Source organism: Balaenoptera physalus, assembly GCF_965194825.1.
Source record: "Balaenoptera physalus genome assembly, chromosome: 13".
Lineage (NCBI taxonomy): Eukaryota > Metazoa > Chordata > Mammalia > Artiodactyla > Balaenopteridae > Balaenoptera > Balaenoptera physalus.
Genome location: NC_138892.1, coordinates 11,221,460 through 11,238,244, shown reverse-complemented (window position 1 = coordinate 11,238,244; position 16,785 = coordinate 11,221,460). Strand labels below are relative to the sequence as shown.

At 54.1% G+C, this 16,785-nt stretch overlaps 1 protein-coding gene across 1 annotated transcript in view; it reads right to left on the bottom strand.

Moving 5' to 3' along the window:
- Positions 1 to 718: 718 nt before the first annotated feature.
- IL2RB (interleukin 2 receptor subunit beta) overlaps positions 719 to 16,785 on the bottom strand; it is a 31,426-nt gene continuing 15,359 nt past the window's right edge. The window contains exons 10-11 of the mRNA XM_082420889.1: positions 2,992 to 16,143; positions 719 to 2,934 (exon numbers count right to left, since the gene is read on the bottom strand). Of these exons, the coding sequence (XP_082277015.1) occupies positions 15,385 to 16,143 (759 nt within the window). The 3' untranslated portion in view covers positions 719 to 2,934; positions 2,992 to 15,384. The remainder of the gene's footprint in view (positions 2,935 to 2,991; positions 16,144 to 16,785) is intronic.

Sequence of the window (16,785 nt, the reverse complement as noted above, 5' to 3'; positions counted from 1 at the left end):
GCCTCCCCCCTGCCCCGTCCCTGCCCCAGAGTCCACCAGCCCCAGTTGAGCTCCAGGCGTCCCAGCCCCCGGAACCTGCAGCCCCTCCACTGCCCCGCGCCTGTCCACACACCTGGCCTCTGACCCCAGCCCTGTGGACCCCTCGCCTTCTGCGCACTGGGTCACTCTCTGGCCCGTGAGGCCCAGCAGACCAGGCCTTGGAGCAGGGCAGTTGGCTTAAGCCCCAGGGAGCCAGGCCTGTCTCTCCGGGTAGACGCTGTCACCGGGTCATTCATAGATCCTGGTCCCCTGGCCTGGAGGTCCCCGCTTACCTTTGGGAGTGGCAGGTGGGTGCCGGGCCTGCTGCACGCAGACCTCGGAGCCTCTGTTTGTCCAGACCAAGGTCTCCCCACCCCCTACCCAGCCAGCCTGGGCTGGATCAATGGCCCACAGCCATGGCCGGGGTGTCTGGCCCTTGTCCCCTGTGGCCTGTGGCCCCAGGCTCCACGGGCCTCCTGTTGGGCTGGGGACAGCACTGCGACTGAGCACGTAAACAGGCCGGAGGCAGGAGGCAGGCAGTGCCCCGCCCCGCCTCGCCCCGCCCCGTGGGCACCCCGGAGGCTGGCGGGCAGGTGCAGGAGATCTGAGCTCTCCCCCGAGGCCCGTTGCCTGGTTACAGCCCCTGGTCCCCTAGAGCATGAGATGGGGTGACCAAGGACTGGGGGCTGTGCGGGGGCCCGTGCAGGGTGGGCAGGGGCTCACACGGGTCTCCTTACCTGGACAGGTGAGACCAGAGAAGCCAGTGCCTCCGAGAGAGACAAGGAGGCTGGGCCCCTGTGCTCTGGGGACGGGAGGGGAGAAAAATGGAGTTGGGGTGACGTTGGTGCTATTTTCTGTTTAACTGGAAATTAGTTGAATTTCTACCTGATTCTAGAGAGCTGTACTGTCCATTTTGGTGGCCTCTGGCCACATGCAGCTCTTGAGCCCCTGGGATGTGGCCAGTCTGAACTGAGACGTGCCACACGGGCAAGATATATACCAGGTTTCGAAGACTGAGCGCGAAGAATGTAATATAAGCTCAAGAAGCATTTTTTATGTTGATCACATGTTGAAATGATAACATGTTAGCTATATACGGTTAATAAAATATATTATTGAAATTCATTTCACCTGCTTATTTTTATGTTTTTTAATGTGACTACAAGAACATTGGATACTTCAATAAAATTTTTAAAAAATATCACATTTGTCCAAAACAGAACACTGGGATCACAAGTGTGGTATTGAACGGAGCTGCAGCAGAGTTGGTGGGTTTAGACATGACCGTGCTCCAAAGTACGTGCTGGGAACCAGGATTTTCTGGGTGTGTACAGACTGATGGCCACCTCCAGGCAGGGGAATGGCTGGGCTCAGGCTCAGGCAGGGGGCACACTGAGGGGCTGGGTGGGGAACACCTTAGAGATTCGGTGGGTGGGAACACCTTCCCCCTCTTCTACTACCCCTCAGCCCTGCCCAGGGCCTAACCCTGACCTGAGACCAAGGACCCCAGCCTTGCCCCCCCTCCATTGCCCCCAGCCCTGTACAATTCTCCCTACTGCCTCCAGTCTCCCCTCCTCTCAGGCCCGGGCCCCGCCCCCCTGCAAACGTTCCAAGGGACGGGTGGTTAGGATGGGAGCAAGGAGCATTGGGGGGCAGGTAGAGACACCCACAAGCCTTGCCTCTGTCCACCTCCAAAGCAGCCCAGGCCCCCGGACCAGGCAGGCTGGTAGCTGGACAGTCTTTGAAAAGCAGAAGATCTTGTGCAATCACGTCCTCTGTACTTATCTGCCGCCCAGCCATCGATTGGCCACAGCCTTGGGGGGAGGGCTGGCATGGGGTGGGCAGCAAAGGGTTAAGGGAGGCGTTTGAAAGCAGGGGCAAGGGTGCCAACTCCCCCGTTGCTCAGAGAGCTGTGGGTGGAGACTGCCACTGAGACAGGCTGCCCTCTGTCAACGGGGCAACCATATGGCCTGGAGACTCTCATCCCTGAGGCAGCAGGACACGGTCACAAACAGGAGATGAAGGCCTTTCTGCTCCCTGGGAATCTGCATTTCACACTAACACTGGCTCCCCTTGGTCTGCAGGGACAGAGAAACCACCTGGAGGCCTGGCTGGTGAGGCTTGGAGGCCACGGGGCACAGCAGGCTGACCCAGCAGGACAGGGAGAGACAGGCTTAAGCATGTGCACCACACTCAGGCGACAAGGATCCAGCTGGGGGCTGGAGAACAGAGGACCTGGCCCGAAGCTCAGTTCTTCCACCTGCTGTGACCTGGCAAGACACATCACCTCCCCAAGCTGCCGTCTTGTCACCTGTGGAACGGGGATGATAAGGCTGGGTTGTGGAAGGCAGAAAGACGGAACTGGATGTGAACGGCAGACGCTGTGCCTGGCATGGGGGAGGCCCTTAAAAAACATTAGCTGCCTTTCTTTCCATCCAAGCTTAGGGTGGAGTCAGGGGCAGGGGCAGGCAGCTACACCCTCCCTCACCCTCCAGGTCCTGGCCAATGCTGTGAGGAGGGCTCACTATGGACCAGGCGTTGTGCCCAGCACTTCTTGCATTATATCATTTACTTCTCACAACCACCCTTTTGTCGATACCATTTTTAGCCCCAATTTGCAGAAACTGACGAGGCCCTGGTGAAATTTGAACTCACGACTCCTGGTTTGTTAATCACGCAAATGTATTAAGCACTTACAAAGTGTCAGGCTGTGCTGGGTACTGGGGACAGGGACATGAAGGAGACACGTCTGACATCTGCTCAACAGAGCTGGATGTTAGGTAAAAGTCCTCGGTTGGAAAGGAAGACAGTTGGACATCAGCATCCCCCTTCATAAGACATTCTGAAGATGAGTTGACACTCCAAGAGGGAGGCCAGGGGGCGGCAAGTCACAACCCTGACCTCAGCCCTGGGTGCCTCCCAGAGGGATGGGTGCCTCCCAGCGGGATGGGTGCCTCCCAGGGGGATGGGTGCCTCCCAGCGGGATGGGTGCCTCCCAGAGGGACGGGCGTTGCCTGCCTTCCTGGTAGTCCAGAGAAGATGCTTGTGATGTGTTGCCCTCCCCCCCAATTCATATATGGAAGCCCCTGTACCTCCGGATATGACCTTATTTACAAATAGGGTTGTCACAGATGTAATTAGTTAAGATGAGGTCACACTGGAGAAGGGTGGGTCCCTAGTGCAATATGATTCATGCCCTTATGAAAAGGGGAAATTTGGAGACAGACACACACACACAGAGAATTCCACGTGAACATGAGGGCAGAGATCAGGATGATGTTTCTTCTGGCCAAGGCAAGCCAAAGATCGCCAGCAAACTAGCAGAAAGTAGGGAAGGGCCATGGAATGGATTCTTCCTCACAGCCCCCAGAAAGAACCAACCCTGCGAACTGATCTTGGACTTCTCACCTCCAGAACCGTGAGACATTACATTGCCATTGTTTAAGCTGCTCAGGTCCGGGAATTTCCTGGCGGTCCAGTGGTTAGGATTCCGCGCTTCCATTGCAGGGGGCGTGGGTTCAATACCTGGTTGGGGAACTAAGATCCCACATGCCACGAGGCCGGAAAAGCTGCCTGGTTTGGGTATTTTGTTACACAGCCCAGGCAAACTAACACAAGGTGCTGGGCAAATGCCACGGCAACTCTGTTTGTGCTGTGTGAACACAGCAAGTGCTCACAGCTGGCCACCAGAGAGGCTGAAGAGGCAAATATCTGCATTTTTAGTGGTGTCTTGAGCTCAGTCATGGTGGAGGAGGCTGGGGAAGCTGACCTGGTCTGAACTCAGGAAAGCCCCGCAGAGAGAACTCCAGCAGCCCAGATGCAGCTCACGTCACAACGTGTCTCTGACATTATCTCCCCCTGCTCTCTCCACCCCTAGATCGTGAGGCCCGTGAAGACAAAGCATTCGTCTGTCTGGTCCCCCTGCTGGATCCCAGCCTAGAACACTGCCTAGCACACAGGACAAACAAACATTTGTTGAGTGAACAAATAACAGTTCCTGTCTACTCCATTGATGATAACACAGTATTTTGAGCTCTGGGCCCCCAGTTGGGCCCTTCACAGTGAAGCCTCAGGTCCAGGCTTGGAAGTGGGACTATGTGTCTCCACTCAGCAGAAGAAGAGACCAAGGTTCTGAGAGGAGAGGTTGGCCTGCCCCAGGATGCACCGCCCAGGGAGGGTGGAACTGGTCTTTTTGATGGGAAGTGTATCAGTTTCCTAGGCTGCCATAACAAATTACCATAAACTGGGTGGTCTAAAACAACAGGCGTCTCTTCTCTCACAATTCAGGAGGGGAGGCCAAAATCAAATGTCTGTCCATTCTCTCTCTGAAGGAAGAAAGAATCCTCCCTTGCCTCTTCCTAGCTTCTGGCTGTTGCCAGCAATCCTTAGCGTTTCTTGGCTTGGAGAAGCATCCTTCCAAACTCTGCCTTTATCGTCATGTGGCTTCTTTGCTGTGTGTCAGTGTCTCTGGGTCCAAATTGCCTTCTTCAGATATGGACACCAGTCATAGAGGACTTAGGGCCCCCTCTAATCCAGGATGACCTCATCTTCACTGGCTTACATCTGCAAAGACCATGCGTCCAAACAAGGTCATGTTCACAGGTTCCCGGTGGACATGGGTTCTGGGGACACTGTTCAATCCAGCACAGGGGTGATGGTGCTGTTCCAGGGGGGTCAGGCTGGGAGACAGCGGGAGAGCTCCCCTTCTGGTCCCACCCTGGAGAAGGATCTCAGCCAGCTGAGCCTCCCCTGAAACCCTCTGAGGAAGCACAGGGCTCACAGCCCTGGGGCTGCGGTGAGGGGTGGGGGGCGGGCTCTGGGTGCCCCTGCCAGACGCCGTCTAGACAGTGTCTAGGAAAACCAAGCTCTTCTAGGCCCCGAGGCGGAGTAGTTGTTTCCTAGGACTGTCCTAACACGGTGCCACCAACTGGGTGGCTGAAAACAACAGAAATTCATTGTCTCACGGTTCTGGAGGCTACAAGTCCAAGATCAAGGTGCTGGCAGGAACACGTTCGCTCCCAAGGCTCTAAGGGAGGACCCTTCCTGCCTCTTCCAGCTGTGGTGGCTGCTGGTCTCCTTGGTGTTGCTTTGGGTTGTGGCCACGTAACTTCAACCTCTGCCTCCTTTACTGCGTGGGCTTCTCCCTGTGTATCTTTCTCAGTGTCTCTTCTCTTCCTGCAAGGACACCGGTCATATTGGATCAGGGCACACGCTAGTGACCTCATCTAGTCACAGCGGCAAAGATCCTTATATCCAAATAAGGTCACATCCAGAGCTACTGGGGCTTGGGATTTCCACATATCTTTTGGGGGACACAGTTCAGCCTGTTACAGGCAGGGTGAGAGGGTGGGAGCCAGCTGGCTAGTGACAATGCTGTGGGCTGCTGTTCCAAAGGTCCGAGTCACCCTGAGTCCTCACGTCACTTCCGAAGCCTATTCTCTCTCTACGTCTGAGCTCCTACCCTCCTCGCCCTTCTCCTACACAGACACAGGTGCGACCTCTGGAGACTCCATGTGGCTGGGAGGAAAGGAAACCCCGTGAGCTGCACACACCTTTCCCGTTGCCTTGACCAAGCCTTCAGAGGCTGCCCAGGCAGGTCCCTCCAGGGACCCTCTGTCACCTCTGTCCACTCGCTTGCTCCTTCTTTAAACAGGTGTCAAGCACCTACGCGGTGCCGGCCTATGTGGACCCCAAGGCCATGATAACAAGCAAGTCTCAGTGTCTGCCCATGAGGGATGCAGCCCAGCCCGGGGGGACACAGGCAGTGGGACACACGGCAGACACTCTGTCATCACAGCAGTAGACGGAGGACAGGGTCCTCGGTAGACTTAGGGACGCTCCTTAGTGCCTCAAGGAAGGAGAATCCGTCAGGATGGGCTACCATCTATTCAAATGCGAGACCTCTCAGGAGTCACCGCCTCGGTGGCCTGAGGTCCCTCACCTGCAGAAGGATTCAAGGTCCTAAGGGCCTCCGAGACCCTTACAGAGGCTAAGACTCTGTGACTTTATGCTACTGCTAACCAGACACAGGGCTGGTCTCGTCCCCTAATAAGAAAAGTGGTCCCATTTACCCCATTTTACGGGTGAGAAAGTGGGGCTCAGAAAGCAATTGTCATTTGCTCTTGGTCACACAGCCAGGACCCCCTGACTTCAGAGCCCTCTGACGTCATCCCCTCTGGGTGTGTGTCCCTCCCTCCTTGCCACCCCTCCCCTCCTGGCCCTCCCGGCCCTCCTGGGCCCTGGCCTCTGGCCTCTGTCTGCTGGCGGAGAACTCACAGGCCCCTGGCCTGCCCTCTCGCTGCTTTCCCAGCGGGCCATCAGGGGAGTGGCTTCTGATCGGGGGTTTGAGGTTTGAGAAGCGCTGCCTCAAGCCAGGCCGCTGGGGACCCAGAATGGAAACTCTCCATGTGTCATTCAGCCTGGCCTCCTCCGCCGTGGGGTCCCCGCAGGAGGGGTTCCAGGCAGGGGGTTGTGGGGAACTACCCAAGGTCATGTGGCAAGGCTGAGGCAGGGGTGGGGCTGGAACCCACATCACCAGGTTCCCAGTCCTGTGCTCCTCCCTGCATCCTGTCCAAAACTAAACGTTTAAAAATAAAGTCGAAGGGCAATATCATTACTGAACATGCATGTCCTTAGGTGGAGAATTAACAAAAAGTGCCAAGGCACACAGAATTCCAATTATATATATATTATATATATATTATATATATATTTCTATGTATATATTTTTCTGTGTGTGTATGTGTATATATATATATATATATATATATATTTTTTTTTTTTTTTTTTTTTGCCTCAAATGTTGTTGCAGCTGGAGCTCCTCCCTACAGGCAGTTGAGTTTGAGGGTCCGGACCTTGCTCTCCAAGGAGCCCCTTTCCTGCTGCCCTTCAGAGGCAGCCCCAGCACTGGCTCCGGCCTTGGATGGTGCCTCTCTTCTGATACTCCATGTCATCAGGGCAGCTGTTCGTGCTGGTGGGGCTGCGTGAGGTCCTAATGCCTGTGGGCTCTGTCCCTTTGGCCATCCACGTTGGTTTCTGATTTCTATGCAAGTCCAAGTTCTTGGAACCTCTATGTAACTGCCCCTCCCTCCCCTCTCCCCTTCACAGTCTACACCTTCACTCAATGAACATCCTGTGGCAGGTGCTGGGATGCGTGATGGATGGGACCGTGAGGATCAGGGCCGGCAAAGGCTCACAGAGTGGCTCAGAGCACAGGGGCGGGAGGATGGAGCACCCAGCCCCGTCGAGATCAGGGGGAAGCGACCTTTTGCGATAAATCCCAGAGGATGGCTTTCCTTTCTTCCTCCTACGCAGACACATTTTGCTTGGCCTGCTTGTGTTTTAAACTTTTTTTAAAGTTAGTTGCCAATATTTAAAAATCAGGACACTACACATAAAAAGCTGAAATTCCAGCTTCCCTTAAATGTTTCGAAGATCTGGTCGACCTCCCAACGTGGCAGCCATCAGCGGTGGCTGCCCTGAGCGATTTCAGTACAGCACAGACACCACCACTCTCAACTGTCTCCACTGTATGGGCTAAAAACACAGGTGCTGAAGTCAGCAGCCTGGGTTCAAGTCCTGACTCTGACTCTTATTATAAGCCACATGACCTTCAGTTACAAGTTATTGGATCTTATTGTGCCTCTGCTTCCTCATACATAAAATGAGACAATAACCATAGTGGTGTGAAAATTGAAAGAGATAACCTACTTGGGGAACTTAGAACAGTGCCTGCACCTACTAAGTGCTCACTGCACTTTGCTGGCATCATCTTCTATACTGTTGCTATTATCTGCCCCCCTCTCCTTCTCACATCAACATCAGCATCTGGGTTGGGATCCTAGGGGTAATGGGTTTCATTGTTAGTTTCTCATTTGCATAAATCACAAGCAACAGACTTCACTTGCTGACTTAGCTCCTGGCTGCTTGCTCTGACTGCTGCATCTGGCGCTCTCCTGCACCTATCTTTACAAGAGTCACTGGACCCTCGGCCAGGGGCACCCTTTCAAACACTGGGGTTGACCAACAGCAAGCCCTGACCCAAGCAATCGCAACTCCCTCCAATCCAAATGTCTACTTTGAACAATGCCGTGCACACAGGAGGAGCTCAATGAGTTTATCAGAATGCATGAGGCATGGGTTGCCTGCTGCAGAGTGGGCTACCAATCATGTCACATGAGGTTTATCTAACTAGTAGCTCCCCCAGGCATTTAAAATTGAGGTGGGGATCGGGGAGGAAAATTGCAATGGCAGATTTTCTGGGTCATCTTAGCCGAGTGAGTGGGGACCGCATCCCAATCCTTCCGGAGGCCACAGAACAGACTGGTTCAGCCAGAAGGAAGCTTCAAGGTAAGACAGTTTCCCCTCGCCCACACCTTTCACCCCAATTTACAGACGAAGAGACTGAGCCTCAAAGGGGACAAGTGGCTCAGAGTTGGGACAAGTGGGACAGCCTGAGTGCCCTTGGCTCTGGACTAGGCTGGTGGCAGCTCACATGGATGGATTTGAGAGGCAGGCAGAAGATGCAGTAGCTTTCCTTCTGCCTTTCTCACACCTCCTGGAATCCCCCTGTCAGAGAGTCATCCCTTTGGGCATTTGAGTACCCATAGGGAGGGTCACACTTTAGACCACTGTCCCCTGGGACCTACGCAGGTGCTTGGGGGGAGATAGACACTGCAGTGGCACCCAGCTCAGCCCCGCCCCAAACAGCACCACCAAGACAGCAGAGAACATCTGAGAGGCCGCCCAGCAAGCCAGCTGCCTTCACACCTGCGGCCCTTGGGTTTCCCCTGGTCACAGCCCTGTCCCTGTCCCATCTCCCCTGAAGCCAGCTCGTCTCTTCTAAGTACTTTATAGGCACTCACTTCTTTAATCCTCACAATAGTCCTGGTACTCCTCCCTTTTTACAGATGAGAAAACTGAGGCACAGAGAAGTTTAGGCACTTGCCCAAGGTCACAGCTGGTAGGTAGCAGAAACAGGATTTAATCCAGGCCACTAGGTCTAGAGTTAGTGCTTTAACCACCACCCCGGTTGTCCCAAAGGGGCTGCAGGGGCCTCAGGACAGGCTGGATGGTGTTTCTTCCACTGCTGCATCCCAGGCAACTGGCACCATGCCCTGCACATAATAAGCTCTCAGTAAATGCACAATGAGTGAATGAATGAATCTCAGAACAATTCCTCCCTCTTCCAAGAGCCAACCTCGACCAACTTCAGAAATCCCCCCTTATCTGAGGTTTAAGTTACCCGCGGTCAACCTCAGTCCAAAAATATGAAACGGGAAATTCCAGAAATAAACAATTCCTAAATTTCCAATTGTGCTCTGCCCGACCCAGGCTGTGAATTATTCCTTTGCCCAGCATATCCTGCCTGTTAGTCACTTCATAGCCACCTTGGTTATCAGATGGACTGTCGCGGTATCTCAGAGCTGTGGTCAAGTAACCCTTATATTACTTAGTAATGGCCCCAAAATTCAAGACTAGTGACGCTGACAGTTCAGATATTCTCTTACTGTGCCTCATTTATAAATTAACATCTACCATAGATATGTAGGTATAGGAAAAAAACATAGTATATATGGGATTCAGTACTGTCCTCGGTTGCAGGCATCCATTAGGGGTCTGGACTGTGTCCCTCTCGGATAAGCAGAGACTACTATGTGTGTATCCGAAACTAGTCGAATGCGGCTGAGCCCCTCTTGCTAAAGCCCCGTACAACCTTCCACCCTCCGTGCCTGAGTTAGGAGACTCCAGAGCCTTCCCAGGTCGGGCATTTTCAATAGAGGCTCTGGTTGACTGCCTTCCGAAGCAGGAGGCGGTGACGGTCAGTTGGCTTATCTGTGTGCTCCGTGGTCACGCCCCTCCCCCACAGGGCTGGAGGCTCTTTGCAGACCAGGCAGCAGCCAGCCTCCTCTCTGTGGCCAGGGCTTGGCGTGTAGCCAGGTGCACAGAGGAATGGAAGGTGATGCATCTCCCGCCAGCTCCTCCCTCCCCTCTGCATCCTGACTTCCTGGAATTGTAGACTGGGTACCTTTTTTTCCCCACAAGCAACTCTCCCCCCACTCAGCACTTCCGGCCTTGCTTTCTCACAGCTTTGTCCGACACCCTCCCTCCTGGGCGCTGCGATGGGATGTGTGTCATACCTGCGGTGGTGGAAAATGTCTCAGAGCCAGCCAAGGGGATGTCCCGGGGCTGTCACAGGGGCCAGGCCCAGGCTGCTGGTGCTGAGCTCAAGTTTAATCAACAACCCAACCCCCCCTCCCTGCCCCCAAAGACAGTGGCCATGAGACAGCAAGATGTAGGGGTGAGACCCCAAGTTTCTAGTCATCCCTCCACCCACACTTACTGTGTTGCCTTGTACAGGGCGCCGTCCTCTCAGGGCTGCCTGTCCAGGTCTGTGACGCAGAACCCAGAATCTTGGTCATGCCTGTCTTGCCAGGTCGCTGAGAGATTGTATGAGATCCCTGAATGACTACACTTTAAAGCAGTAAAGAGCTTGCCCCCGTGAGTGCTAAAGACTGTCTGGGTTCAAATCCTTGCTCCACTGTGTTCCATCTGTGTGGCCTTGAGCAAGTCATTAACCACTCTGTGCCTTAGTCTCCTCATCTGTAAAATGGGTAAGAACAGCCCCTCCCTTGTGGCATTGTTGTAAGGATCAAGTGAGTTAATAACACAATGCACTTAGAGCAGAGCCGGATGCCTGCTAAGTGCTCAAATGCCCCTCTTGAAGAGACTCTGAAGGATGGAGAACATTCTACTGTGGCCCTCACAGGTCCTCGTCCCCATAGCTGTCCCTCCCCCACTGCCTGTTGATAAAATCCAAATTGCCAAACGGTGGCTACTGATCTGTAAGAACAATTTCTCTCTCTTCCAAGAACCATCCTCAAACAATTATTTCCAATACAAGCTGAACTCTGGCTGCCCCTTACTACAGCCCTGCACAAAATTTTGTCTTCCTTCCCCAAGTTAGAAGCTCCTTCAGAGTCTTCTCACGCCTGGTATTCCCAAATAAAGCTTGTGCTAATGGGGCTCTGGCTGATTTTCTTACATAGCCATTATTATCACCCCTGTATCCCCAGAATCTAGCACAGGATCTGGCCCATAGCACAAAAGATGGTTCGAAGAGAGCAGTCTCAGGAGGAGACAGTAGTAGGAAGTAATTAACCCTAATTGGAATGAATTAGAGGGCCTCCGACAAGTGGGGATGCTTGAAGGTCTTGAGGGATGTGTAGGAGTCCGGGAGTGGATTGTTTGGGTGGCAGGACTGTTTCAAACCCAGGGAGCAGCATGTGCCAAAGCAAACGAGTCAGTTGCGGTCCCTGCTCTCATGCCCACCCCCCGCAGGCCCAGCCTCCCACTCTTGAAGTGAAATATGGCCACAAGCCACATTCCATGTGGCACCTGAAACCACAGACTATCAGGGCTAGGAGAGCACTTAGAAATCACCCAGTCTGACTGCCCCATTCACTGATGGAGCGACTGAGGCATGAAAGCAGTTGAGACCTGCCTGAGGTCCCTGCGGCACTGACTATTTCATTAAGGAGTTCAGCCAGTGCCCTGAGGGTTTAGGGAGTCACTGGGGGTTTCCCTGGGGATTTAGGCAAGGGTGTGGCATGGCCAGATGTGACCATGTCTTGAATCCTGGATCCACCAACAATCAGCTACATTTCTTAACTTCCCTGAGCCTCAGTTTCCTAATCTGCAAAATGGGGAGTATAACACCTGCCTCACAAGGTCCTTGTCAGGTGATGAAATGATGCTTGAAAAGTGTCTGGAACATAAATATTAGCTTTCTTCCCACTTTTTAAATGTGCTTCTTGATGATCTTTGAAGTTATCCTGGTTGTCCCCAATAATTAGGAGGCCAGTGGTAAATTATTCATCCTAGCTATGAACTGGTTCACCGTAATTTGCTTGGTAACTGCAGACATTGGAAGTTGCTTAGAATGGGAATTGAGAGGTAGGAGGAGAGCAGAGATAGTGGGGGATTGAGGAAGTGAAGGAACAAATACAGCTCAAGAAATTGGAGACCTGAGGGGCTGGAAGGCCCTCCCACCTCTCCTTCCTTTTCTTTTATACCCCGATCTGCCCTGGCTGCCTCCTGCTTCCTGCTCTGCATCTGACAGCTCTCCAAGGCCCTAGGCTGCCTGGTCCCCAGCTGGTGCCACTCTTCTCTCCTGCAATCTGACCCAGGCAAGCCTGTCTCTCCTTCATTCCTTCCACCCCTGCCAGCTGCTCCCTCCTTGCTCCATCTCCCAAGGCCCATACTCTAATCCACACTGGACATTCACACTGTGGCTTCTGGCCCATCAGTCCATTTCCACTTGGTGTAAGGCAGTCCCTTATGCCACTCACTACCAGCTCAGGTCTCCCATCAGACACAATAAGGACAGCTGGGTTCCCTGGGTGTACCTGCTCATAGGGCCCTCTCAGCTTTCCAGTCTCCACCATATCAGCCTCAGTTTTCCCTGCCTAGAAAATCGAAGTCAGGAACAATAGTTTCTGTTGTGGAAGGAACCTGAGGGATTATCTGGCCTAGACATGTCACCAGGTACCAGCTGTGATCAATCCGGCCTGCCTACAGAAACTAAGGCTGCATCCAAGCTCCAGAGAAAGGAGGAGTATGGTCGATTAGCAATGTCTGCCAGGCACCACTGCAATTGATTAGCAATGTCTGCCGTGAGTGCAGATTTATGAATGCCAGATATTGCTATTCATGATCTGGTCCAACTTTTCAGAGTCAAGGATACTTGAGATAGACAGATATAAAATCAAGAGCAATATTTTCCCATGAGACCATATCAGATGGTGCCTGGACACGGAATAAGATAAATCTGACTCCTTTTAGTGAAAAAGATATTTCCCTTACAATCCTTCTGCTTTTTCTCAAGGAAGAAGTCTCTGTTTGGTTCTGGCATGTCTTCATCAGCTTCCCAGCACTTGCTTATCTCCCCTTTAAACTAAGAGACAGAGCAGATTTCCAGGAGGCAATAAATTGAAACATTTTGATTTACTGTACTTACTTTGTATCATTACCTTTTATTTACAGTGAATATCAGTTTTCCCATTTACAGAACCAATATAAAATTTTTTCTTTAAATAAAAGTATTAAACAAAAAGTGAATTGATTTAAAGAAAAATATTAAGTAAACAATAACAAAGATGGTACACACAGATCATTAAAAAAAGTATATATATATATATATATATATATACACACACACACACACACACACACACACACACACATGACCAAAGCCTGAGAAATGTAACTCTCCCAAGAATTCTACAAAGTGGAAATTCACTTGTAGAGAGATTTCCTGGTTTGCCCGAGGACACACAGCAAAGCTGTGGGCACTGAGCTTGGGTCTGATGCTCTCCTCAGGACTGAGGAGACTTATGGCCCAGAACACACAGCATCATATGGCAGGAGGTGGGAAGTGGGATGGCCCGGTAATTAAGCTATTCCATGGTAAGGATCCAAGACTCAGACAACCTCAGGAAAAGGGAGTTTATTTTGGACATAGAAGAAACAGGAATCCTGAGTGAAATGCAGTAACCCCCTGGAGAGCAGGAGTATTAGTAATAGGAGCCCAGGCCCCTCTGCTAACTCCTCTCTAGCCTTTTGGGGCTCTTCTCCACATGCACCTGCTCCTTGGGGCCACCCTCCCGCCCTGTGTTCAAATGCCCAAGAATGAGAGAAACCTGATTGGCCAGCTCAGGCCCAGCCTCCCTGATTGGACAGAGCTTCTGTTCTAAGCCATCTCATAGGCTGCTGATGAACCTATGGGTGGGTTTGTGTCAGGTGCCCAATCAGCTGCAAGCATGGCCTATAAGTGCAGGCACTGTGTTTTCGCACCTTGGGGTTAGCTGGGACCTGCTGGGGTCCCTGCCTTCCAAAGAACTCCAGTCAAGAAGGGAGGTTGTGATAGGCATCACAGGTGTGATCAGTGCCAGGGACAGAGGGAAGAGAAGTGGATGGGTGGTGGGGAGCACCGAGAAGGAAGGGGCTAGCTGTGTGTGGCGGGGGAGTCTGCCACGTGAGGGGATGAGCCTCTCGCTGAAGCAGGCATGCTGGAATCTAATGGGCCTGGATCGCAACCTCTCCAAGTCTTGACCTCAGAAATGTCAAGGCGCCAGGGGTGCTCCTGTGAGGTGGATGGTACCCCCTGCATGAAGGCAGCTGGGCGCAGGGAGCCCAGGCAAGGTGATGCCAGATAGTTCATCAATTCACCCAGGGAATATGATGGAGTGCCAAGTGCACTGTGCCAAGTGTAGTGAGTGGAGCTGCCATCTGGAGGCGGTGTGCCAGCCCCTGAGCTGCAGAAAAGACCAGTGGAGGGTGGAGCAGGAGGGGCCCAAGGGAGGGCTCCCTGTGACAGCATCAGGACCTGCCACTAGGAGGGGTTTACTTTCCAGCCGCATGCTACTGTGAAGCCATTGTGGAAAGATCCAGCCGGTGTCCAATTTGCTGGGGCATTTGTGTCCATACTTGGGCCACAGCCTTAAGGATGCTGTAGCCAAGCATTCAAAGGTCACAAGAGATCCCAAAGGGGAAGTGACAGGGCCACTTTGTCCAGCCACCCTGTGACCCTGAGAGCCTGTCCCTCCAGCACCGAATCTCAAAGTTTGGGCACATTGAAGGAGGTGGTGTTTCCCTTCCAGGGAAGCAGAACTGACACTTGCAGGATAAAGGGAGCTTGTCACCTAGATGAGGGAGGAGACGGCACCCCAGGCACAGGGAAGAGCATGTGTAAAGGTGTGGGGGAATGAGGGAGCTCCGAGTGGCTCAGTAGGACTCTTGGGAGGCTACCAGAAGGGAACGTCCCAACACGATGCTGGAGGGGCAAGGGGAGGGCCAAGAAGTGGTGCTGAGGGCAGTGGGGAGCCAAGGCAGGGTTTTAAACCCAGAGCAGCATAGCCCTATTTGCGTTCTGGAAAGAGCACTCTGGTTGTCGTGTGGTGGGTGGGTGCGAGGGGGTGTGACTGAGGCAGGAAGCCCTGTGAGGAGCCCAGGGTGAAGGCCCGTGGAGAACCACGAATTCTCCCTGAAGAGTAGCTGCAGGGCTGGAGAGGAGGGACGCTTCAGAGGCAAAACCCGCAGGACTCCACGATTGATGAGGGAGTGGGGAGTCAAGGTGCCTCTCCCTGCAAAGTTCTTGGCTTGGGCCGTAGGACCAGGGAGCAGCAAATGAGGTGTGGAAGTGAACAGCCGAGTGTGCAGGGCTGGGTGAGGGCCCTCTGGCCAGAGATGACCGGGGGCAGCTGGACACCGCGTATCAGCAGTGGACAAGCCTCACAGACAGAGAGTCCTCAGCTGGGCCTGGTGCAGCAGCGGAAGGCCACCTGCCTCCCAGCCCTGGCCGTCTGTCTACACTGCGTGAGCCGGGTCCTGATCCTGGAGCTCTTGGAGGGACAGGTAGACATCGGTGTTCAGGGTCAGGCAGGAGATGGGGGCCCGGACTTGGCCTTGCCCAGGAGAGCTGGCCCAGGGGAAGCCGGCCCCCTCCCTCGGGCTGGGGACAGACACCTTCACTCCTGCTTCTCCCAGCGCAGGCTCCGGGGGTGACTGCAAATCCACCAGGTCAGGGGCTTCCGGGGTGGGAGGCCCCAGGGGCTGGGGGGCCCAGTCTCCAGGGACTCCCTCCTGCGGGGCGGAGGGCAGCCTCTCTTCACCAGCCCCAATGCCCCCCAGGGCAGTGTTCGGGGGGCCTGGGCCACCGAGGAGACTGGGGGAGAAGAGCAGCAGGTCGTCCCCAGGGGGGAAGGTGCAGTAGGCATCCTCTTCCCCTGGCGGAGGTGGCAGGGGTGGGAGAAGAGCCCCCTCTGGCACCTCGGGCCCACCCTCATCGGGCTCCTCCATGAAGGGGTCGTAGGCAAAGTACACCTGGCAGGCCTCAATCTCCAGGGCGTTTGGGAGGTGGAAGAAGAAGTAGCCCTGGTTGGTGAAGCAGCTGGTCACCGAGTGGCCGCTGGTCTCGGTTGAGGATGACGAGCCCTTGTCCTGCTGCTGCAGAAGGAGCAGCTGCGTGGCCTTGGCGTCCCTGTCCAGCACCTCCAGTGGGGAGATCTCGGGCAGTGGGCCGCTGGGGCTGAAGGAGGATGAGGGGAAGGGCGAGGAGAGCCACTTCTGCCAGGAGAAAGAGCAGCGGGAGGGTGAGTGGCCACCTCTTCCAGACTCAGCAACGTCCCCTAACTTGTCCTCCTTCAGCAGTCCGCTCAGGGCTGCCCCCTCCGGGAAGCCCTCCTTGACTGTAGCCCCCACCTCCCAAACACACACACACACACACACACAAACCCTGCCCACTGGTTTGGGAAACCCTCTGCATCAGCCCAGGGGGTGTGGCTGTTTCCCAGGCCCAGCACAGGCCTTCCTGGCTCGCTGTAGGTGCCCAGGGGATGTCTTGGTTCAGTGTGTGACTGTTTATCAAGCAGCTCCTGTGAGCCTGGTGCCGCTCTCGGTCCCGGGAACATAGAAATTGGTAGAATCCTCAGAGTGTCTGGTGGGGACCAGTGAGAGTGTGTGAACCAACCAACCACTGCTGAAGCAGAAAGGGTCCCGAGAGCACATCACAGTCACCATACAGCTGCCCAGAGAGGGCCTGTGCCCGGGCCCTGATCACACAGCCAGCAGGTGGAAGAGCTGGGTCCCAGGTTCCCCACTCACACTGCCATGGAACCATCTCCAGTGGGGAGCTAATTGTCCCCCAGTTGACCACTCCCTCCTGGTGCCCTGCAGCCCTCCACCCCCCATGCCCTCCATCCACAGAGA